Source organism: Triturus cristatus, chromosome 11, assembly GCF_964204655.1.
Source record: "Triturus cristatus chromosome 11, aTriCri1.1, whole genome shotgun sequence".
In the NCBI taxonomy this organism is placed as follows: domain Eukaryota; kingdom Metazoa; phylum Chordata; class Amphibia; order Caudata; family Salamandridae; genus Triturus; species Triturus cristatus.
The window spans coordinates 529,571,426-529,596,124 of NC_140594.1; the positions used below are offsets into that span (position 1 = coordinate 529,571,426).

At 50.5% G+C, this 24,699-nt stretch overlaps 1 protein-coding gene across 1 annotated transcript in view; it reads right to left on the reverse strand.

Annotated features, from left to right (window-relative positions):
- LOC146784520 (disintegrin and metalloproteinase domain-containing protein 9-like) overlaps positions 1-24,699 on the reverse strand; it is a 1,652,657-nt gene that overhangs the window by 562,238 nt on the left and 1,065,720 nt on the right. The window contains exon 14 of the mRNA XM_085632972.1: positions 12,580-12,775. Coding sequence (XP_085489098.1) covers positions 12,580-12,775 — 196 coding nt within the window. The remainder of the gene's footprint in view (positions 1-12,579; positions 12,776-24,699) is intronic.

Genomic DNA, 24,699 nt, shown 5'->3' on the forward strand with positions numbered 1-24,699 from the left:
TTCTCACGCCGCGCACGGGGGGACAGTGTCGTGGCCGCCCCTGTGAATAGTGCACACCTGGACTCTCCGGACAGTCTATTAACGTGCGATCAGCTGGCTGTGGATTTGGTCTGTTCCGGAGGTTTCGGACCTGAGCGGGGGGGGGTGGCCTTGTCCCGTGCGCGGTCTCCGACGACCCAGGCAACGTCCAAGCAACGGTCGGCCGCCCTGGCTGATTCCGCCTTCCTGGGCCTGGTGTGCAGTGTAAATCCTGGCTCGGCATCGGGAAAGACGATCCCCCCTAGAGCTGACTGTGTCGATCTTCAGAGCCCTTTACCCTGCCTGTGTGTGTCGCTTCCTGAGTTTCATTGGACACTTCTCTTCCTGGTAACATTGGACATGGCACTGGGACGAGGGGAATGCATGAGTGGGTTTGCAAAGAGTGGCCAAGGATAATGCTGACCCTTCCGCGGTGGTCACCTACTAGGCGGGCGGGCTCGGGAGTTGTGTGCTCTCATGGCATAATTGTTTTTTTTTTTTTTTTCTTAAAAACCTTTATTTGTACATAGTAAAAGAACAAATACGGGCCTACAACCATCAGGCCGGCCACCATACGGTTGAGCACAGAGGCAAACAATACATTCCCTGTGCGGCAAGGTCAAGATTAGCAACGATTCAGGATTCATACACTGGAGGGATCCTTGACACCGGGGGAAGGAGAAGTGAAGGTTAATTTTAAGGTTTTCAAAAAAAAAAAAAAAATTTTGTATCGAGAATAAAGTCAGTAAAGGATAGAAACAAGGAGATTCGAGTCCGCAAGTCGGCTTCATACACTGGAGAGCAGCAGCATCATTAAAACAGCCATAGAAAATCTCATACAGTAAGGCGATGCAATTAGATAACAGGATCATCACAGTAGTAAATACGCACCCCCTAAAAGCCGCCCCCACTCAATCCACCCCACACCCGGACCCCGAATCGAAACAAGTATAGCGCAGAGACATGAAAGAAAGAGGCCCATAGAACTAAAAAGAAACAGTAAATTACCCCCCCACCCTACACCAATGCGGAGGCTATGGCCTACCCCCCCCCCCAGCATAGTGCCTGTCGCCCAATGAACCCGAAATATAGACGAGAGAGAAAGTAGGAATAGAGTAAAGAAACTAAGAGAAGAAAGAAGAAAGGAGGCGGGGAGGAGCCCACGTATCCTCAGGAGCGCCCGACACCACCGGCCAACCAAGCCTCCACACACTGAAACCCCACTACACCCGAAGGCGGTCGTGGGAAGAGAGCATGTAACACCACGGAAATGAAGGCAGACAGATCGCAACGAGTGCGCACAACATAAGTAGACAATTCCAGTCCCAGTCCAGCCCGGCCGTGAAGCCATGATGATAGCAAGTAATCTAGCCCTGGCCCGATCGCGGGCATACGATTAGACCCGCCCCCTCGTGAATGCCCCCCATCCCGAACAGACAAAGACAATATGGCCACTTGGGAGAAGATGGAGAAGTAGAGTCACAAAATGGCCGCCGATCATCTATGGAGGTCCCCTTGCACACCATATAAAATCCAGACCTGGCTTGTAAAGTACATGAGTTCCACATAAAAGGAGTCATAGGCCACCGTGAACGGTTCCTCGAGGTCGCCAGGTGTAGTTCAGCTGGAAACTCCTGCGGGCACGGTGAGGCAGGCAACAACAAAGCAGGCAGCAATGACCGGGGAAACAAAGTATCTGCCATTGAGCAGGAGAGCGATTGATCCCGAGCGCCGGGAAAGCCAAATGCAGACACCAGTGTAGCACCGTTATACCCAGTCGTTGCTTCCCCGCAGGAGGACCACAGCACTGGCAGACTCACGTCTTGTTGATCACAAACGGGGCGCTCACGGCCCGCAGCAGACAGTGTAGAGTCGAACCGCTCACTCAGCGTTTGCAGGCCGACACACAATTGCAGACGAAAGTCCCGCAGGGCAGCCAGAACGGAGCCGTATGTCAGCGGAGGCTGCGTCCCCCCAACGGCAGCAATCCGGGACGGCACTGGGGAGCTGGAGTCTGGTAGAGGGAGGGCGAAGCGGGCAGCGGGCGAGACCGGAGCATCACCCCCCAGCAGCGAGCAGGCAATCAGCGCCATGTTTTACCGTTGAACGGTACCGTGGCCAGGGGGGGGGATCGTGACAAGGAGGCAATTCCCAACAGGTCTGCGCCGCAACAGGTGAAAGCCAGCAGTCTCTTCCCCTCCCTCGGGCTCTCTTTGCAGCCGACTAGACCATAGAAGAAGGGGGTCTGCAGCCTTCCACGGCGTGGTCCACAGAGCGGGGTAGGAGACCCGCCACACCGGGGCTTACCCTCTGGCTCCAGCCCGTCAGATGCAGGGTACAGGAGGTGTCCGGGCGTCTCTCTCCCGGTTCTTCTGGCGACCGTACGTGGCGTGAGGCGGGATCGGGACCTCGGGCTCAGATTTGCACCAGCGGGTCCGGTGACTGCGACGCTTCCAGGGGGCCGGCCGAGGCCACGGTAGAGCAAGGGTCCAGGGCGGGGAACAAAGGCACCAAAAACTCCGGCATCCGGGCGGGCTAAGACTTCGGGAAAGCGGCGGCGCAGTCAGCGCGTCGTCGCACGCGTTGCACCTCGAAAATCGGCAAGGATAGGAATCAGGATGATAGTCCGAGGCCAAGGGCCGACGGAGCCGGGCGCTCAAGCGACTGCTCCGGTCGCCATCTTGGCTCCTCTCCCATGGCATAATTGTTAGTGTACCAAGTGCGTAATGCTCCTTACTCCTCTTTGACAGGGTCGATTTTGTGTTCTTTATTGTATGCTTTATGGGAAACCGTGTGGTGCGGGAGGGAGAAACCGGGGGCGTGTTTTGCAGGCCCTTCTCCAGTTTATTAATACTCTCTCTACCCCCCCGTCCGGTGGGGGCTCCTTTCCCACTTCCTTTCTCTGTTCTTCTATATTTCGGGTCTGGTTCCGGGGCGACAGGCACACTGCTGGGGGGGGGGGGCGTACTCATCTGCAGAGGTGCAGGGTGGGGGGTTGGGGGGGGGATCCTTTAGTCTTTCACCTCCTTTTTCTATGGCCTCCTTTTCTTCTCTTACTCTTCTTTGTCTTTTTCTGGGATCAGTATGGTAGTACTCCTTTGTTGTTAATCACTGCTGTTTCCGGAGTGCCATAACTTCCGTGGAGTTTCCTGGGTCTTGGGGCAGGGGGTTGCAGGCGCAAATGGCCGTGTCATTCTTCCACATCCTGAACTTACTGTTTCAGCGCCATTGCTTAGATAGACTGCTGTGTACTGTTTACGTTCATCGTTCTGCCTGCCATTTTTCGCTGCTGGGAAACTGTTTGGCGCCTGATCCTTCCATCCTTTTCTATTATAAAATGTAAACCTTTATTATCCTGGTCTCCTATCTGGGCTGTTCAGAGACTGGGAGTATGCTAGTGTCGAGATTTTGCTCCCCGAGGTACTGACTGTGATAGACCTGCTTTCTGTTATTCTGATTGTTTAGCGGCCGGCCCCGGGGGTTGTAGGCCCATATGTGTAATTGTTTGAAATGTCAATAAAGGTTTTCAAAAAAAAAAAAAAAAAAAAAAACTCTAAGCTAGGTATCGCTGATTGGGTCTCATTTATTAATACAATGGATATATGCTTATTTCAGGAGACATGGCTTTTAGAGCCACGCTTTTGTGTAGGCTACCTAAATTTTCATATCCCGGCAATCAAGGGCTCCCATGGGCGGCCCTCGGGGGGCCTAACTATTTGGTTAAGAAGTCATCTGTGCCTGACCACTAAGCTCCTTCCCACAGGTAATCGTGATATCCAATTGTTAAGACTTGAGTTAGGACCCATGGGTAAAATTGACATTTACAATGTTTATGTAAGAAGCTGCAGGGGTGCTAAATCGTTGGTCATTGATGATGTTTTAAGCCTCCTGGACCTTTATTCAGTCGACACCTTTGTTATCATAGCTGGTGATTTTAATATAACGTTTGAACCTCTTCTGGAAAACAAATGGGATAAGCAGGATATTGAAGAATTAGGTTGGGGCATCCCTCCTCTGGAGTTATCCTCTTTATCAAGGTGGCCGGAAGTGGCCATTCAGCTTAATTCCCTCTGTATGGATAGGGGTTTGAGGGCTCTGAATGGCAGGATGCCTAGCGACCGTGAGGGTGCCTGCACTTTTAACAATGGTGTATCCAGGAGTAGAATTGATTATATTCTATCAGATATGAAATTATGGCACACCCTTGTTGATATGAAAATTGTTTCTCTCCCGGAGAGTGATCATAACCCTCTCTGCTTATGGCATAGATGGTGGAAGGACGATAGTGGCCCCGATAAGGTTGGGGAATTGAGCCCCCCTGAGGTGGTCCCTTCTAACGATATGCGCCGGTTGAAATGGTCTGGTCTTTTGGGTAACCCTGCTATTTTAGCCCAAATTCAAGAAGAGGTGGATGGTTCCATTATTACTATGGAGTCAGTTCTTGCCTCTAATGGTAATATATGGGACGTAACATCTGTACATGACAGTTTATTTACCAGTTTGAAGTCCCACTTTCTTATTAAAGGTAGACCAGGATCAAGAGGTGCTACCCATTAAGCCTCCTGGTACAATAAGGAATGCAGGGAAGCTAGACTTCTTCTTGGGAATGCACTGAAGGGTGGGGATGTCTCCCTGGTGCGCCATAGAAGAACCATCTATAAGAACTGTGTGGCTAGAGCCAAACGCCTCTGGGATGGGAAAAAGTGGGAGGGCCTCCTTGAAGCAAGCCTTCAAAATAACAGTAAATTGTTTTGGAGTATTGTAAAGTGGGGTTCCGGTGGGCAGCCAGAGGGCCCCCAAAATAATGTTTCCCAAGTGAAATGGGTTGAGTATTTCAAACCCCAATATGCTGCACCCATTGATCCTTCTGAAAGTCTGGAGTTCTGCCAGTTGTTTAAACCAGATGACGATTTTACCAGTTCCGAGGTGAATTTAGCATTGTTGGGGGTGGCATCTGGTAAAGCACCCGGCCCGGACGGTGTTCCTGCAGACATCTTCCTGTATGACAAGCTTAGATGGGGGAGATATATCCAGCTGATTGCTAACGCGCTGGCTCATGGTGCCCCTATCCCTAGTTCATGGAAAGCCGCGGACATCATCCCGGTGTATAAAAAGGGGGACCGCTCACTCCCAGAGAATTACCGGCCTATTAGCTTGATCGACGCTATCCAGAAGATCACTGGTAGGCTGATCCTCAACCGTGTTCATTTCTGGATAGCGTCAAACAATATTTTATCAACTTTTCAGGCAGGTTTTCGCCAATACACCAGTACCATTGATCAAGTATTCCGCTTCTTACTCCTCTATTGGAAGACGGTTGTCCTGGGCAAGGGGAGTTTGTACGCGGTGTTTGTGGATCTTAGGGCCGCATTTGATCTGGTACCCCGTCCCAAACTTTGGCTAACATTGAAAGAACTAGGGCTGCATGGTGGCTTGTTGTCCCTGATCCAGAGGCTGCACGCAGATAATTCCGCTAGAATAAGATGGGGAGGGCAGGGCTTAACGACAGAAGACTTTCCTGTCCAAAGAGGTGTCAGGCAAGGCTGTGCAATGGCCCCAACGTTATTTTCTTTATATATTAACAACATAGCGGATCGTCTTTTGAATGCCCAAGTAGACGCACCCATTCTTGGCAACACAAAGGTCCCTATTTTAATGTTCGCTGACGATACGCTTTTAATTGCCAAAACACCTTGCGGTCTTCAGCGTTCATTGGACATTTTCGAGACCTTTTGTGTTGACCGTGGCCTTGAGGTGAACATTAAAAAAACAAAGCTTATGGTATTTAGGCCACACAAATCTTTTAAAAATACTTTTGTTTTATTTAAAAATCCGCTCGAACAAGTACAGGCTTTTAATTATCTAGGTGTTAACATCCAAAACAATTTTTTGTGGAAACTACTGCGTGATATGTCCACCTTAAAACATAGGCAACTTGCTGGAGCTCTTGCTGGTGAATTTAAAAAGTCTCCCTCGAAGCCTATTAGACCTGTGCTTCAGGTGTATAGTGCAAAAGCGGTGAGCTCGGCTCTATATGGTGCTGAACTGTGGGGCTACGAGAACCTGTCTCCTTTAATTATTTCGGAAAACAGGTTCTTGCGTAGCATTACTTCTCTCCCCCAGAGCACGCCCATTGTCCCTTTAAGATATGACCTAGGCAAGAATTCAATAGCCGATGTAGCCAGGCTTCGTCCAATTTTATACTGGCGTCACCTGTGGACCACCCCGGATTTAGCCCAGTATGCGGAGGGCTTTCTGGATATAATGTCTTTGACAGGCTCCCGGAAGATTGTTTGGCTCAACGAGACCAGAAAATCCCTTGTGGCGCTTGGGATGAGTGATCTCTGGGAGAACCCCATGGCTGCTACCTTTCCATCTAAAGCGCATATGAAAGTAAAATATTGGGAGTGGGTAAATGCCAAGGTATTTCAGGAAACCAAATCTCTCTCACTAACTGATGAGTTTTTGAATATTAAACCAGCCCCAAGGTTAGAACACTTCTGGGATCTTGTCACCAAAGTGCTCGATAGGAAATTATTTTTCCAGATGCGGGTGGGAGCATTGCCTTTAAAATCCTTTTCTGCTAGATGGAAATCTACGAGCAGCAACTTATGTTTTTACTGCAAATCTCAGGTAGAAACCCTAGCTCACATGTTTTTTGCGTGCCCTGCCTACGCGGCCCCGAGGCGTGTATGGTTGAGACCTGTTTGCAAACTTTTGGGCACAAGACAGAGTGTAGAAGCTTTAAGACTCCTTCGTACTTGCACAGACCCGGTAATAGTGGTGGCCGTGGCCAAATTTTTGGGGTGGGCATGGGTAATTAGATTTAAGAGACTTAGCGAGTAGGTTTAGTGATTTTGGATGCTATCCTTAATGATTTTTGTGTATCCCAAATGTTTTTTAAAAAATGTAAATATTTTAAATAGCAACATTTTTAGATTGTATATTTGTGTATTTTGTACCTGTGCTGTTTTGTATCGCTTTTATGACTTCTGTCGAATAAAGCTGTTTGGATTGGATTGGATTGGATTGGATTGGAACCCACCTGTCCAACGTGATGGATTGCCAGTGGAGGAGGTGATGTCAAATCCTGCCTCCAACTGGCTGACGATGGGCCTGGAACGTTGGACTTAGAACATTTGGAGGCAGTGGCAGGGGGGAGCTGGTGGACTGGCCCGCCTGCTGGCTCCCAGACCTGCAAGGATGCTGGGTCCGACGTCCGCAGCCACGCAGAGGCTGGGTAGCTTGCGTGAACCGGTGGCTAGACTGGACCGGACTTTGTTGGGCGCCCCTTCAGTAGCCACGAAAGGGACGAAAAGTAGACTGGAGTGGATGGGAAGGAGCAGTGAGGCCCAAAGACCTGGTCATAGCTCGAGAGTCTTTAAAGCGCTCAAGCGCCGAATCAGCTTTTTCGCCAAAAAGACGACGGCCATAAAAGGGACTGTCTATCAAGGTTGACTGGACAGCCCCGGAAAAGCCAGATGTCCTCAACCAGGCATAGCATCTAAGTGCTACCGACGTGGCAATCGTTCTGCCCAGTGATTCGGTGGCATCCAGTCCACACCAAATGGCAAATTTGGCTGTGTCTCTCCCATCCGCAACTACCTGGGAGAGAACGGCCGGGGCCTCCTCCGGGCACTGAGGCAGCACCAGTGCGACCATATCGCAGATGGAACAGTGGATAGCGACACAAGAGGCCTGCGGTATTCGCCGACCGCAGTGCCAAGCTGGAGGAAGAGAACATTTGCTTCCCAAGATGGTTCAGCTTCTTGGATTCCCTATCTCGAGGAGCAGAAGGGAACGCGATCTTAGAAGGAGAGGCTTGGACCACCAAGCCCTCAGGGGAAGGGTGTTGGGTCAGAAACACTGGGTCGTCCAGGGCTGTGGTGGGGGCGGGCAATTGTACTCCACAGGAGCGCCTGTGCTGGGCTTGGATCAATTGCCCAGGGGGACATCAGTAAGGGCTTCACTGAATGGCCACCCTTCTTACCACCACAGCATGGACGCTTCCTCCTCCGTAGCCACGGTAAGGGGAGAAAGCAAACCAGTGTCTGGAGAGGTGTCCAGACCACTGGCTATCACCCAGGTCCTCTCGCCAGTCCAGTTCTTCCAGCTGGTCGGATAAAGGGTCCAGTGACTCCTCCTAGTCCTCATCACCACCCTCTGGTCGATAGGGAACACAAGGAACACCAGGTATGAACAGGGGAACAAAAGTACCCTCCGGAGTCGTTCCGATCTCGGTCCAGCTCTGTATCCAACTTGGGGCTGAGGATAGGGACAGCGTCATCCGGGGGCACAGGGGGTCGTCGTTGTCGAGATTGGTGCCGGTGAAGGACAAATCAACCGGCACTGATCCTGGGGCCTTCGGCGCCGGAGCCGCCGGTATCGAAGGACCAGGATCCAGACCCTCTCTGCGGGACCCGAAGTGGCACCGGAGGAGTCAGGCTGACCAAAGACGAGGTGTAAGGCCTCATGAAATTGTCTATGTTGGACAGGGGATGCTCCGGCTCCCGGAAAGGGTGGGCGGTGCGGAGATGTCCCTATGCAGGCACTGGAGGCGGAGCCTTTGAGCGACGACGTTCCAAGTCCCGCATTGCGTCAGCCGACCGATGGGGAGCAGGTGAAGAGCACTTGTGCTTCTTTTCCTTCTTCTTGTGCCTTGACTTACCCAAGGACCTCGATGACTTGAAGGGGGAGCTCCCCGAATGGCCTCATGAACTTTCTCTTGAAAGAGACCGGGAGTGACGTGGAGCCGACCGCTGGACCTCCAACAACGTTCGGGACCGCAACCGCAAAGTCTTCGGTTGCATGGCCCAGCAGTCGGAGCACGACTTCGGGTCGTGGTCGCACTCCATAAACCACATGCAAACGAGGTGCGGATCCATCACAGACATCATCTTGTGACAGTAACAGCAGGGCTTGTAGCCGATCTGATGTTGGGACATCCCTCGCGCACCAGGAGTCCAAGACTCAAAAAAGACATCGACAAAAGTCGCAAAAAGCTAGCCAAATAAACGCTTAGGGGTAGCTCTCTCCAGATCTGTGCTAGGCTGGTGGGGAAAAAGAAATAACTGATGTCAGTGCGCATGGGCGGTGTCTATGAAGGCACCGCAACGTCATCCCGGCAACCATCACGGACACGGAGTGGATCGACGCCACCTACCGACGCGCAGGGGTATTGCTGAAGAAAAAATCTGCGGATTCAGACTGATGCCTGGGGGAAATTCTAGGGTAAGCAATCTACAACTAACATATGTCTTTATCAGATACTACACCTTAGGATCTGCACACAAGGTGGGTACGACTGTTCATACTTTGCAATAGGATTCTTTTTTCTTCATAAAACACAGGTCAACACTTACACATTTTTTAGGCCCAAAATCTCTTTGCATGGGTTTCTATGGGAAAAGGTGTTAGCGGTTTAACAGGTAAGTGCACAACTTACAATGGTGAGTTTTGGGGGTTGAGACCAAGGTTTCTTAAAGGTATAGATGGGCACTTAAGTTTCACCACCAGCAGCACAAGGGCAGCCGAGTGCAGAGTGCAGGGGGCCAATGTTAGCCAATAGGGCTAACAGGGCCTTCAGTTAGGGACTGCTAATGAGCAGGCCACTCGGGTGTGGGAGCAAAGCTCCTACGGTTAAGGTCAGCATTGCAGGACCCAACAACCAGAACAGGAGCTGCACCACCAGCAGCACTGGGGCGGCCGGGTGCAGGGTGCAAAACGGGCGTCGGGGACACTGTGTTCCCAATGGAGACCTTTGGTTTCGCAAAGATGCTGCAGGCTCGGGAAGGGAGGCTTCCTGAAGGCAGGCCACCGGCTGGAGAGGTAAGCTGGGAACTGGCGGGATGCCTGGACACTATTGGTTGGGCCACCCAAGACTGTGGGGCGGCAGGTGCAGGGGTATCTTCTGGCATGGGGTTTTCTTACCAGCTCTGTTCGTGGTCGGAGGAACCCTTCAGGTTGAGGCTGCAGGTGTCGCCTTGAGGGAGGTAGGGGATCACCAGATCCCAGGTCATGATCGCTGGGGAGACCTCGTCGGGGAGTTGGGCCAATCGAACTCGGGCCATGGTCATCAGGTGCAGAGTGGTGCGGAATACCGGAGTCCAGATTCTGGAGGTGAGTCTTTGGTTGAGCAAATCCGGCGCTCACGGGAGACAGAGTCTGTAGGAAGGTCACAGGCCTGGTCCTCCAGGCTCTGGGTGTTGCTGGTTGCTGGACTCTCAAGGGTTCTTGTTGTAGGCAGTCGGTAGACGGGTCAGGCCGGTAGGTCTGTGGCCAAGACAGTTGGTGTCCTCTTCTCCTTCCTGGGTCAGCACAGTTCTTTGGTCCTTCTTCCTCCCTCAAATCTGAGGAGGCAAGGTTCAGAGTTGCTCCTAAACACAAAATTTAGGGATGGTAAAAGGGTGTGCAGGTCAGGACCAATTGGTCCCTTCCTTGGGGTGTGTACACCCCCTATTATGCCACCCTCCAGTGGGAGGGGGCATGATCCTCTTCTTAATTGCCTGAGTCCCCTTATCTTCAAAGTGGAGGGGACTGAGATATGTGCTTCACCTCGCATCCCCCACTTTAGGGGTGGGGATTGCAAAGGTGGGCATACCTCTCTTCCTAGCTTGGGTTTCCCGCTGATTCTCCCATCCAAAGTTGGGCCCAGAACCAGTGGAAGCCAGTTGCTGGGGGCACCAAAAGGCAGGGACAGCGTCCAAAAGCGGCAGGCCTTTGAAGCTACCCCTTTCATGGACCCAGCCTCTCCTTGGGGAGTAGGTATAACACCTCTAACCAGGATGGGCTTTATTTCTGGACCCAGAGAGTGGAGGCTCTCTAACCAGGGGTCCAGAAACCTGTCTGGTGATGGCAAATGGCGGGCAGTCACTCAGGAACCACACCATGGCTGATCAATTTTCTGGGGGCATCTCTAAAGATTAAATCCCACACTGGCATCAGTGTGGGTTTCCTGCACTGAGACGTTTGCTACCAATCTTCACAGTTTTTAGTAAAGCCATTAATGAAGCTGTGGAATTTGTAATGACCCCCAGACCCTATACTCTTTATGGCTTTTCTACGGGTACAGGGCTAATGCCTCCGCACCCTCACGCTAGGGCTAGTGCAACCTGCTAGAGGGTTGACTTACATTAGGCCTTTGGCAGTGGATTGCAGGCATAGCACGCAGGGATGTGTGCCATGTTGACTCTTCACTTTTCTCTGCACCAAAACATACAGCCTGTGTGTGTGTTTTCAAGTGCAGGGCCTCTAAGGGTGGCACAATAGGTGCTGGGTCCCTTGGAGGCCTTCCCTGGTCACAGTGCCCATGGTACCTTTTACAAGGGGCTTACCTGTGGCCAGGGATGTGCCAATTGTGGATGATTGGCATGGACCCAGGGCACATCAAGTCAGGTTGCATCAGAGTTCAGGCAAAACGTGGGGGTAACCATGCAAAAAGGGGCACTTCCCTACAGTGATAATTACTGTCATTCATTCACCCTTTTGGCTTCTCTTCACCTCCCAAACGGCCTGAGGAACCTGGCCATTTTATGTTCCTTAATATTTCTTAATATCACAACATTTCATAAATCGTTTAAGTTGAATGTAACAGATGGGTGTGACTGGGACTCATATCTCAAATGTTAAGCAGATTCCTCAGCCTTTAAACAAAAGAGAGGAAGTTCCACCTACACTGAAATAACTGAGTTGCTATCCCAGAAAACCTAGACTAGATCATATAAATCGGTGTTCCAATTTTCACATGAACTTAATAGAAATTAATATAAAATCACTGAAGAGAGGCAAGGGAATAGGACTAGGTATTGATGCCCTCGTATTGCTTTTTCAGTACCTTTTTTCCTTACCAATGCAATATTTTGCTCAATCTGCATTTTGTGGTCTATCAATAGCATGAGATGTTTTAGACAGAATAATGTTTATTTAATACGGATAAACAGACGTGATAGGGCAATGACATTGACAGAGGAAGTGAACAAACACAAATGGATGATGAATCAATGGGGTTAAAGAACATGCAGGGTGTAAAGTGAGCGAACATTCAATGATAAAATATTAAAACGCGCAAGTATGTATTATGTTTCAAATATTAGTCGTTGAAGACAAGCTACAGGGCCAACTGCCCCAAACTTAAAGAGGAGCAATTCTTTAACAAACTATTATGTTTGTAGTGAATAGGGTTGTATTCATCAATAAGGTAGCTGTTCCAAATCACAACCCGAGATTGTGGGCAATTAGCTCACAGAAAACTTGTGTGTGCATACAGACTACTGCATTCTGGACTTCTTTAGATGGACTCCCGGAAGAACCGTGAGATAGTGTATTACCTCAGGCTCCTCACTGCGAGGAGCGCACGGTAGTTTTTGTTTATTAGAGAACAATATACCTATTTTTTTTTAGAAAGAGTAAAAGAATGTAAAAGTGTGTGAATGGCACTTTGAATCTGCAGACCTTTTACAAATAGATGCATTGCCATTTGACCATATCTAATTAGGAACTAAAGATTTATAAATTTGCTCAAATGATTAGCGATATTTTAATCAGTGATAAAGGGAAAATTACCTGATCCAAAGTACTGCCTGCATTGAGCATCTCTATCTGCACATTTTCCTTGATAGCAGTAAGATTTCCCTTTGTTGCACGGATTCCCATTTTGTTGAAAGACATCACTAACACACGTTGGTGACACTCCGTCACAGTACTCTGGAAGATCACATTCGTCAGAAACTTCTCTACACTGTGTGCCTCTAGGAAGAATCTGATGGAAACAATTTATCAAAGTACATTCCAATAACTGAAAACACATTAACAAGAAGAGTCCAGTGACTGATTTGCTGGTGACATGGAAGAGAACAAATGTTCAAGCGAATTAACAAAATTCTAACTGCCTGACATACAAAAACTCTGCTGAATAAAGGTACTGATAAATGAAATCTCACAGTTACACTGACGAACAAGTTAATTACCTTCGGTGACGATATATCTAAAAAACATTAGTTAGTGATAGATTCCTTACCTTAGAATCACACCCAGGCGTCAGACTGGATCCGTAAAGTTTTTGTCGGCAGTACCCCTAAGCGTCGGAAGGTGGGGTCGTGCGGCTCCGCGTCCGTCATTGGTACCGAGATGACGTTGCGGCAGCTACTTAGACGCCGCCCTCGCGCGCTGAAGTCAGTTCTGCACACGACTTTGGGCGCCAGGAAAACAGACCATGCAAGATACTGACCACTGGTGCATTGAAACTAGGGCCCTGAAAGGGATGACCTTAACCCTAGAAATCAGTTCGCAGAACAGGGAGAATGGGTGGGGCGGTAAGGAATCTATCACTAACTAATGTTTTTTACAGATATCGTTACCGAAGGTAAGTAACTTGTTCATCTGAAAGAAATACGTAGTGATAGATTCCTGGATAGATACCCCAGCAGTGGGTATCAGTACCAACCCCAGTGGTGGGCTGGCGAACCAAGATCACACCAGGAGAACAGAACGTCCAAAGAAGCCGTCTCTCCGGACTTGGCTGTCCAGGCACTAGTGCTTAGTAAAAGTTTGCAACGAGGCCCACTTAGCTGCCTGACAGATGTCTTGTAAGGGGACACCAAGTCCAAATGCCGTAGTGGCAAACGTCGCCCTGGTGGAATGGGTGCGCAGCCCCACTGGAGGCTCCTTCTTCGCCAGGCTTTTGTACACAAGACGACCCATCGGGAGATAGTAAGCATGTGTACGGCCCAACCTTTCTTGGCGCCTACATAGCCAACAAAGAGCTGGTCGTCCACCCGGAACTGTTGTGTGCGATTTAGGGAAAATGAAAGCGCACGTTTTGGGTCCAGACGGTGGAGCCTCTCTTCCTCTCTGGAAGGAGGTGGAGGCGGAAAGAAGGTGGGCAAATTGATGGTCTGCCCGATGTGAAAGGCAGTGACAACATTTGGCAGAAAGGATGGACGTGTTCTGATCACAACCTTGTCAGGATGGACAGACAGAAAAGGAGGTTTACAAGAAAGAGCCTGGAGCTCACTCACTCTACTGGCAGAGGTGATGGCAACCAGGAAAGCAGTCTTCAAAGCTAACAGACGAAGAGGACAGTTGTAAAGAGGGTAAAAGGGAGCGCACATTAAATATGTGAGAACAAGGTTCACGTCCCACTGTGGCATTATGAAGGGAATAGGAGGGAAAAGATGAGCAATGCCTTTGAGGAATCTATTTACAACAGGGGACTTGAGAAGAGAGGGCTGATCAGGCAGCCTGAGAAAGGCCGAAATAGCAGAAAGGTAGACCTTAATAGTGCTATAACAAAGTAAGTATGCAGTTCCTAATATGCAAGCAGGCGATATGTATGAAGGGTGAGCTCTAGTAGTTACTAGAAATGGAGCAGGGGAGAAGAGACTTCTCCTTGTCGGAAAAAGACCCTCACACACCCAGCCAGCTAGGTGTCATGCTTCATCATCGGGTCTGCTCCTTATCGGGGCGGCGCTGCAATCCCCGATCGGCACCCGAGATGGGGCCTTCCTGGCGGAGATCTTTTTTCCGGAAGCCGGTGGGTGAAGTGCGTGTGAGGGCCCTAAAAGAGTGTAGGTGATAGTGGTGTGTAGGGAAAACTAAAATAGGGGAGGAGGTCCACTCAGGAAATTTTTTAATGAACGTGGCCCCAACCCTAATTAAAAAATGATAAGACAAACCAACGCTGCAGCCAGTTATAAGGATGCTGGTTGAACGTGTCTGTCAAGTGGTCAACATGTTTCTTGCCCTTAAGTCAAATTTTGACGGCAATTCGTCAGGACCAGAGGAAACTACCTACACTTAAATGGTGGTGGTCTAGAGTATAATATACAAATGACCACCCTTACAGCACCCAAAGAAAGTGTGGTACCTGTAATTCAACATAACATATAGCCCAATAGGGTCATGGAAATGGTGTTTCAGATCCGGCTAGTGGAGACACTAAGGTGTAGTGTCGATTTCCAAACTGGAGGTGGCGGTAGACCTACCCCCACGTCGCCGGTCCGGGATTTGTGAAATCCAAGATAGGACGCAGGCCCTTGTCCTTCTTGGACACCAGAAAGTAGTGGGAATAACAACCATGTCCTACTTCTGGCACAGGAACGCGCTCGATGACCCCCTTGGCCAAGAGGGCTGCAACTTCCTGTTGAAGAAGTGCCAAGTGATCCGCCGACATGCGGTGGTACTGGGGTGGCATGGCTGGAGGGGTAGTCTCGAAGGGGAGAGAGTAGCCCCTTATGACTATTTGTAAAACCCACCTGTCCGAAGTGATGGTGCGCCAGAGAGGGAGGTGATGGCGAATCCTGCCACCCACTGGCGTTTGATGGGCCTGAAAAACTGGACTAGGAAGGTTTGGAAGCAGTGGTGGCCAGGGTGAAGGTGGACTGACCTGCCCGCTGGCCCCCTGATCTACCTCGGCGGGTCCCACGTCCGCGGACGCGCTGAGACTGTTGCTGCTCAGGCCTCTTGCTCTGAAGCAAACGTATCCGGCGCCCCTTCCGAAGCCACCAAAGGAGCGAAAAGCAGAAGGCGGAGGAGGGCGCGTGGCGGAAAGGCCCAAGGACTTGGCCGTAGCTCGGGAGTCCTTAAAGCGCGAAGAAATGCATCTGTGGTACAGATTGTAAATGCAAAATAAATGTCACCTACTTCGGCTGAAGTAAGTGCGATTTGACTAATTGTTGTGATGGGCTTTTTTTAGACACAATCTAAGATAAACTCTACCGTGACCGACTCTGGAGGTCGTATTTGATATCAATATTGTGATTTAGATTAAGTCTGAGCAAATCATCTAAGTTTGCATATTTAAAAATTGTTTAGATAAATGAGTTCCTTGTGAACATTGTTTCGTTAGCTTCAGTGCTTACCCAGTTCACAAGGACATATGGGTCGCTCTTGTTTTTAAAAAATACTGAGTGTGCTTCTCTGTGGCATAAAGCTGCACTGCTCCGGATGGCACCAGTGTTGGCAGTACTCATTTTAATCTGTTAGCCAGTACCGTGGTGAAAACTATGATTTTGCAGCTAAGCAGCGAGATGGGGTGATAGTGTGCACAAGATGTGGATGAGGGTTGCTTCTTGGGAATCATAAAATTGTGGCTGACTCTAGGTCTCTGTGGAAGGAACCAAAGTGTAGAGAAGTGTGGCTCAATGGTTAGAGCGGCAGACCCTGATGCAGAGATCTGGTCCGGGACCCGGGTTCAATTCCTGCCTCGGCGGGTCTTGGGCTCAATTTCCTCGGACCTGATAATTCTCGCCTCGGTGCCTACTCTAATCATGGTCCCACTCTGCAACTCTGGGCAATAGCTTGCTTAATCTCCGCAACAGCGCTGGGGATGCCTGGCTTCACCTTGGGGGTGCCCAGGAGTGGACATTTCACAGGGAAAGCCAGGAAGGGTTCCACAGCGTTATGAGTACAAGCGCCAGGACGCCCCGTTGCTGGGGCAGCAGTGCGCTATACAAGTACAAAATTTCATTTCATGCCTCTTCAAATAATGCCAAAAGTTGGGGGAGTAGTAGGTCTCGGTACACCACAAAATATTCCAATGGGAACCCATCTGGGCATGGGGTTTTCCCAGGGGTAGGCCTGAAAGTGCTTCCCTAATCGCCTCCACTGCGAGGGGTTCATCAAGCAGTGGGGAGTCCTGCCGGGAGTGTGGCCGAGTCTAGGAAAAGACTATGCACCATCAGATCCCTGTCTGTCGGTACAGAGCATAGTTTCTCATAATAATGGGCAAAAGTCTGTGCGACTTTAAGAAGGGATTTGTTGCATACAGCCTGTCTCGTCCATGACCTCAGGGACTATCCTATTTACCTGCTGGTGAGAGGCCAGCCAATAGAGCAGCTTTCCATTTTCATCACCCCAGCCGCATAGATTGACGCGCAGAGGTACTGCTGGCGAAAACACTTTCCGGATCCAGTCTGACGCCTGGGATAATTCTGGGATAATTCTAAGGTAAGGAATCTATAACTAACTGTTTCTTTCAGATAGGTGTGCTGATACCTAGAGAAAAGGGAAAAGGGTAAGCAATAAACAAGAACATGTAAAGAAATCCCCACCCCCAACCCCCGCCCCTCTTCACACTTCTACCCTAGAAGCATCTGTCGTCCAATAAAACCAAAACAGTGGAGACAACAGTGAGCACCAGATTACTAAGTCTTCGAAAGGAGATGGAGTGAACCTATTTGTTGACAGGATTTGCCAACTCCAGCTGCAACCGAATCACCGATGATCATTCTGACCAGGAGGCGTTAGTTTGGAGACCAGCTCTGCCAGTATGGGACCAGGTAGGACGAGCGGATGCCCTCAAGAACCAGCCCCTGTATATTAAGATGGACAGAGTAATGGACTGCGGGAGAGGTCCGAGTCTGGCTGAGGAACGGAAAAGGCATTTAGAGGCGAGGATGGAGAGAGTTAGAGTGCTCTGGTGTTTTCTTTCTCACCCACTGCAGGGTCTCCGGTGTGCACCCCAGAGGGCCGTGGCTGTATCAAGGAGGAACCCAGGGGTGAAGCTGAGCGGGTCCCACCACATCACCTCTGCGAATGGTGTTGCCATCCCTGGGGTCGGGCAGAGGGCAAGGGGCCAGGTCAACAGCCGATCCCCGGACGTTGGTAGAAGGTAGAGAACATCCCTGCTAGGCATTGAGACAGGCCAGCATCACAGCGCCCTACATATATGTGTAGCACAGATTCTCCAGGCGCTGGTCTCCCTCCATACCTGACAAGGTCAAGCCACCAGATCACCGCTGGAGGGGACCCGCTCAGGGGGCCACTAGACCGACCTGTGCAGCGAGGGCACCCAAAGTATTGGCGGGGGGGGGGTTCAATGTGCCAAAGGGCTGCTGTGACAGTAATCCTCAGTGTCTCAATCAGGGCCCGTAGACCCACCCTTGGGCACCACCGGTCAGTCAGGCATTGGTGCAGGCCAAAACCTCAGGGTCCCACTCTCGAGTGCAGCATGGTCTGCTGGCCCTCTAGGCGCCCGACTACCTCTATGCCCAACAAGGGCCAATCATCGCTGGCAGCCGTGGGCCACAGGATTGTCGTCATGGGGGGCCCCCTCAAGGGGCACTCCACCAACAAGTGCAGCGAAAATACCCCCAGCAGCCACAGCGCGGAGCCTCTAGTGCACCAAAAGGGTCCCGCGGCGTCGCTCATCAATGACGCAATCGGGTCCCCAAACTCCGGGAGCGCCACCCAATCGCTAGGCTGTGGGCCGGGCTGCAACCTCAACACCCCACTACTGAGTGCAGTGCAGTCTCTTCAGCCTCACAGGTATTAGTCGCTCAGCGTGTTAAGGCTGTCTGGAGAGGAATGCCACAGGCCGTAGCGGAGACATGGGATCGCCAATCTGTACAACAAGAGCTCCCTGGGCCGCCTCCACATGGGCCCTCTGGAGCCCCTCTTGGTTCTGGCGTCAGCACTCACCAGATCTCGGAGGTGGTCTGAGGAGCAGTGCTCGCCCACATTTCGCAGGACACCTCAGGTAGGAGCTCCGACTGTCAGGTGTCCGCCGGCTTCAGGAGTGCATTCAGAAGCTCCCGGCCATGCTGCTGGCCTGGCCTCACGAACCACCCAGGCATCTCAGCAGGTAAAGGAATGCCCAGAGCCCCCAGAGTCACTGAGTCTGCCTCCCAGGCCGGCAACATTTTGGATGGGGGACTTGTAGCAGCCTGTAGTCCGGATTAAGGTAGGATTAGGCTTTCAGCAACCGCCATGTTGGCTTCCTTGCCCACGCCTCCTACACCAACAGTATTACGCTCTCGCATTTCCGTGGGAAAAATAACTGACTCTCGGACCAACAGACTGGCTTTTTTTTTTTAATAAAAATTTGTATTCGCTTGTTCCAGTGAAATATGGGCCACAGCCCTACAAAAGTCTGTAAAGAATAAATACAACAGGAGTACAGATGTTTATTTTTAAAAACAATTTCAAAGCCTGCGAAATATGCAGGTTACGTAACGTTAACAAAATACAGACTGTGCTAGATTCTAGTAATTGTACAGGTAAAATTTGATACTTGTATAGCGCACTACTCACCCACAAGGGTCTCAAGGCGCTTGTAAGAATACCGCTGTGGAACCCATCCTGGCTTTCCCTGTGAGGCGTCCACTCCTGGGCACCCCCAAGGTGGAGGCCAGGCATCCTTAGCATTGTGGGGGCCGTTGTGGAGATTAAGCAAGCTATTGCCCAGAGTTGCAGAGTGGGACTCCATGAATGGAATAGGCACCGAGGCGAGAATTATCAGGTCCGTGGAATTTTTTGAGCCCAAGACCCGCTGAGGCGGGGAATTGAACCCTGGTCCCGGGCTAGACCTCTGCATCAGGGTCTGCCGCTCTAATCATTGAGCCACACTTCTCCAGGTGATACATTCACAAAATGACAGGCTATTACATAATATGAGTCAATAAATGTATGCATAGATAGTAATTCCTGTCAGCGGTCTGAGGATGGCATGGGGGGAAGATCTATCCCACAATATGTCGCCCATCAGGTCCAAATTTTCCTATATTTTTTAGGGCAGCCACAGGCCAGAAACACTGCGATCTCTGCACCTGTACATCTGCCTAATTCGGTTTTCCATTTGCCTATAGTCGGGGGAGAAGTCCCTTTCCACATCTGAGCAATATCGTGCTTGGCGATAGTGAGGGCCAAGAACAGCAGATGCTGTTTGTACTTATTTCCCCCAATGTCGTCCGTACTGTGCAAGAGGAAGAGTCGTGGGTCGAATGGGAGTTCCCATGATAATACTTAGCTTAAGCATGACAATACTCTGCGACAAAAGGGCTGCAATGCGGTGCACATCCAAACTGTATGCAAAAATGTCCCATCCTCCCTTTCACATTGTAAACATGTAGGGGACCGGATAATACCCATCTTCCAAAGTCGGGCCCGTGTGTAGTATGCACGATGTAAATACTTGAACTGTATGAGGCGGTATTGTGTGGACACGGCAGCGCCCCGAGGGCTGGAAATGGCTTCCGCCCAGTCGTCATCTGTCAAGTCAGGGATAGCTGCTTGCCACACTTGTCGCGTCTTATCAAGCGTCGTCCGTGTGTGAGTCGTCAATGTTTGGTATATTTGCCTGATTTTATGTAGGCCTAAATCCTCCATCAGTAGACGACCCTCCAGAAGGTGAAACACTGGAAGGGTCTCCAAGGCATGGATCAAGGAGGTCAGAGCATGGCAGAATTGACGGTATTTGGAAAATTGTGTCCTATGTAGTTGGAATTCTACCTGTAATTGTTGAAAGGATCACATCACATCACCCAGGGTCGATATCTCCACCAAGTCTCACCAGCTAAACCCCTCCAGAGCCGCCACCGGGGAAGGTATGTGCCCTGCCACAATGGAGTTGTTTGGGTCCCGCACCATCCCATTTGTCGGACCGTGTTCCGCCAAAGCTGTATCACTACTTTACTCGCCGGGGGTAAAATATCTATGTTTTTAGTGCTATAAAGAAGCTGGCGGAGGGGAGCCCTCTCAATTGCTGCGTGTTCTATCACAAAGACCAGGTCTGCTGGGGAGTTATACCACCATTTATTTATTATCAATATATGAAAAGCCACATAATAAGCATATATCTGCGGCTGCAATACCCCCACAGTATGTGGACTGTGCACAGGTGGAAAGTGCAACCCTGATCGCCCCTCCATTTAAATTTTTTAAATTTTGTATCGCATTTACTTGCGCAAACCAGGATTGCGGAATTTTGTAGGGAACGTTTTTAATCTGTATAGAATTCGGGGTCGGGAGACCATCTTAAAAATGGCAGATCGACCATACAGTGACAGTGGAAGGGAGGACCAGATTGTTGTTTCGCTATTTAGACTCACGATCAATGGGTTAATATTATTTGCCCATGAGATCTTAGGGCACGGTGACACGAAGATGCCCAAATACTTAAACCCATCCGTTGAGTGCAACAGCTGTGACGGCCAGGTACTCCGTCCCTGGTTGCTGCATATTGGAAAAAGCACGGATTTGGCAGGGTAGGTGTGCAGGCCGGTAGTTCAAGGATTTGTAGGATGCGGGACCCTGAAAACCACGGGTCTGTCATGAAGAAAAGGACGTCATCCGCGTAAAGCGCAATGCGGTCTGATCTCGACTGGGACCATGCAAATCCACGGAGCACCGGGTCGCTCCAAACCCTCGCCGCCAAGGGTTCCAATGCTAAGGCAAACAATTTTGGGGATAGTGGGCAGCCCTGTCCAGTACCCCTGTGGATTGGGAAGGGGTCTGAATGATTTACAGCTATACAGACGCTGTTAAGTTAGTGTAGAGCAAGCGGACATTTGCTATAAAGCGAGGACCAAAATTGACCGCCTCAAGTGATTGAAAGAGGTAGACCCAGCTGAGCGAATCGAACGCTTTGTCTATCTCGGCTAACAGTATAGCTGCCGGATGTCCCAAAACTGGAGCCGCGGCTATGGTGTTATGAACTCTGCATATGTTGTGGCGAGTAGCCTGCTGAGGCATAAAGCCCCATTGGTCTGCGTGGATTAGGGCCGATACGCATGCCTATAGGCAATTAGCCAGGACCTTTCCTAGTAGTTTGGGCTCAAAGTTAATGAGAGAAATAGGACGGTATGTGGAGGGGTCCTCCAGGGGGCGCCCAGGTTTAAGGAATAAGACTATCTCCGTATGCTGCCAGTCTTGGTGTAATATATGCGTTTTTGGGCATCTTGTATGGCTGCCAATAAGTGAGGGCCTAGCATGTGCATATTTGGCCATAGGAACTCCATTGGGAATCCATTGAGTCCGGGGGCCCGCCCTGGGCGTAGAGCATGTAAGGCCCCGGTCAGCTCGTCTATGGTGATAGGGGCCTCTAGTTGGTCTTGCATATGGTCTGTGAGCTTTTGAGGCAGAATATCCACCAGGAATTCCGCTATTTGGGCCCCTGAAAGCTACTCGCGACACTCGTATAGTGAGGAGAAGTGCCGTGCAAATTCTCGGGCCACCCCTTCGGGCGATGAGCACAAGACCCCTTCAGCATCATGGATGGTGGGGACCACGGCTGGGAATTTGTCAGCCTGGCAGAGCCTGTGGAGCATTTTACTGGATGTATCTCCCCATTAGTATATCCGATGTTGCGATGCCTCCCAAATTTCCTTTGCTTGCCCCATTAAATATTGCTGTATAGCTTGTTGCACTTGCAGCCAGTTGTGCTGGAGGGTGGGGCTGGGGCCTTCGTTAAGCTGTAATGTCAGGGATGCCTGGAGTGACTCTAGGTCGGCCAGTTGCTCTTGTCACGTGTTTTTCTTTGGTGCAATAGCTTCTTTCGGCCCAGTGTATAGTGGGTTTTAGAGCCTTCTTAAAGGATGCCCTGGGACGGGGCAGAGGTATCATTAATGTCTAGATATTCAGAGATTGCTGCATGCAACATGTCTTGATAGTCTGGGCTTCGAAGATGCCAAGGGGACATCCGCCATCGAAAGAGGGGTCTACGAGAGCAAGTATGGAATTTGAGAGTGATCGGGGAATTGTTAGAGAGCCCTCGGGGAAGTTGGGCTAATTAACAGAACCTGTGGAGAAATATGCGAGGTGCGAAAAAATAATCCAATCGGCACTGTGAACCGTAGACATAAATGTGTAGTTAAGTTCTGTGGGGTGATACTCCCGCCAAATGCCCGCCCAACCTAAGGTGGATACCAATGAGTGCAGTTTAGAAGGACCCACAGGTGGTTGATGATCAGTGCTACGCTGTCTGGCTCCTGGCCCCATAATGTCGTTCCAGTCACCAGAAAGGAGGGTTAGGCCCTCCGGCAGTTCCCCCTAAACCCTGGAAATCTTGTTGATAAAGGTTGCCCCTAGTGGAGGGGGAGCATAAACACTACCCATGGTGACATGCTCACCATACAGTGTGCCAGTGACAATAGCAAATCTGCCCAAGGGATCTACCCAGTGGTTTATGTGCTGGAAAGGGACTCTGCGATGTATCAGAATGGCCACTCCTCGTGACCCCCTGGTGAATTCTGCGTGGTAGATATAATGGTACCCAAATCGAGCCAGACAAGGGGTTTTGGTACCTAGGAGGTGGGTTTCTTGTAGGAGTAGAATGTCAGCCCCATATCTTTTGACCTGACGTAAAATAGCGTCCTGTTTAATTTTATTGAGAAGACCCCGGACATTCCAGGAAACCACCGTAAGGTCTCCAAGGGGGGCTGTATCGGACGGTACCATTATCCAGTATCTCTGACTGCACTGTAAGGATTATATCGGAATCCAGATAAGAAGTCTGCATGTAACACACCAAAAAAAATTAATTCCCGAGCATCCCCCCACTACCATAAACGAGGAGCATTTGTCACGGTGTAGGGCGCACCAGGCCCCCAACGGGGGCAACCTGGGCCCCCACGCCAACCATACCCAGCCCATCCACAAAACATTAACAAGGGGAGATAGCAGTATCCAGGGCTTGGCAGCCCCATGGCTGGGCATCCATGCCCATTCAGAGGACAGTAAATGGTAGGATAGTAGCAGACTGGCTTTTGACCTAGAAGATGTCCTGAATCAGCACCACTGCAACAAACAGTTAGGAGTCCAGATGAAGACGCAGTACGCAGGTTGCTAAGATGAGCCCCTAGCCAGAGGTTGTGAGGCTGTGAACACCAGCCATATTCGGTGCCTTGCACACGAATTGTCCCGGCAGTGAGATGCAGCAGAGGGAGTGGAAATCAGCACATCGATCAGGTGACCTGGTTGGTGTAGAGGCACGGAGGCAGAGAATGGTTCGGCCATATGAACAATGCAGCTTGTCCTACAGTGCACTTTTCAGCATTATCCCTTACCTGTAGCGGAGTACTCTAGCTGCACTGGCTACCATTGAGAAAAATAAGTAGCAGGTGGTGGAGTAAGTAAATAGGGAGTAAAGTGGAGTGAAGCCACAAATGTAGTGAGCCACGCGGCCACTAAGGGGTGACCGGGACACCCGGATGATGTACACGCAACCCTCAAGGCAGATGCAGCAAAGGGTATAATAAATGAGATGAAGGCTGCTCGGGGTCTTTTCCCACACTATATTTACTGTGGTCAGTGCGCCTTATTTATCGGGTGGGGCTGTGGGACCCATGTGTAGGCCCCAACACAGCAATGAAAAGGGCCCTTGGGCTGCTCCCAAGCACACTCGCCGCATGGAGCCTGTGTAGCACATCACTGCCCTGCCCTCGCTGCAGTTTACCTGTCCTGAGCGGACGGCTTCTAGAGGGGGCCTGATCCAGTCTTCCCATCCTCCCTTGTGCTGCTGTGACTTGCTACGGACCTGTTCCCCGCAGTGGGACTTCTGCCTGACCCCCATCAAATTTGGGGAGCTGCTGGTCCCAGTGTACTGTTTCCTCACCCGGAGGCTGAGTTCTGGTATTCTCCCTGCCACCTTCCTTGTGCAGGTATCAGAAGGAAGTGCTGCCCACATGCTGAGGTCTGTATCTCCAAGGGAATGCTGCCACGTGCTGAGGCCTATATCTCCAGTTACCATCTTCAGGCATGCTGAGACCTGTCTTCCTGCCTCCGCAATACAGGAGCTGTCCTGACCTGGCTTGGACTCCTGGCTGCTATAACTACTCAATACCCGCAGTGTGGGCCCCACTAGACCGAAGCAGCAGATGGTGATCCTCTGGCTGACCGATGTGCCAAGACGCCATATTGTGTGCCTCAGTAAGTACTCAAGGCATTTTTTTCAATACCACAAACTCT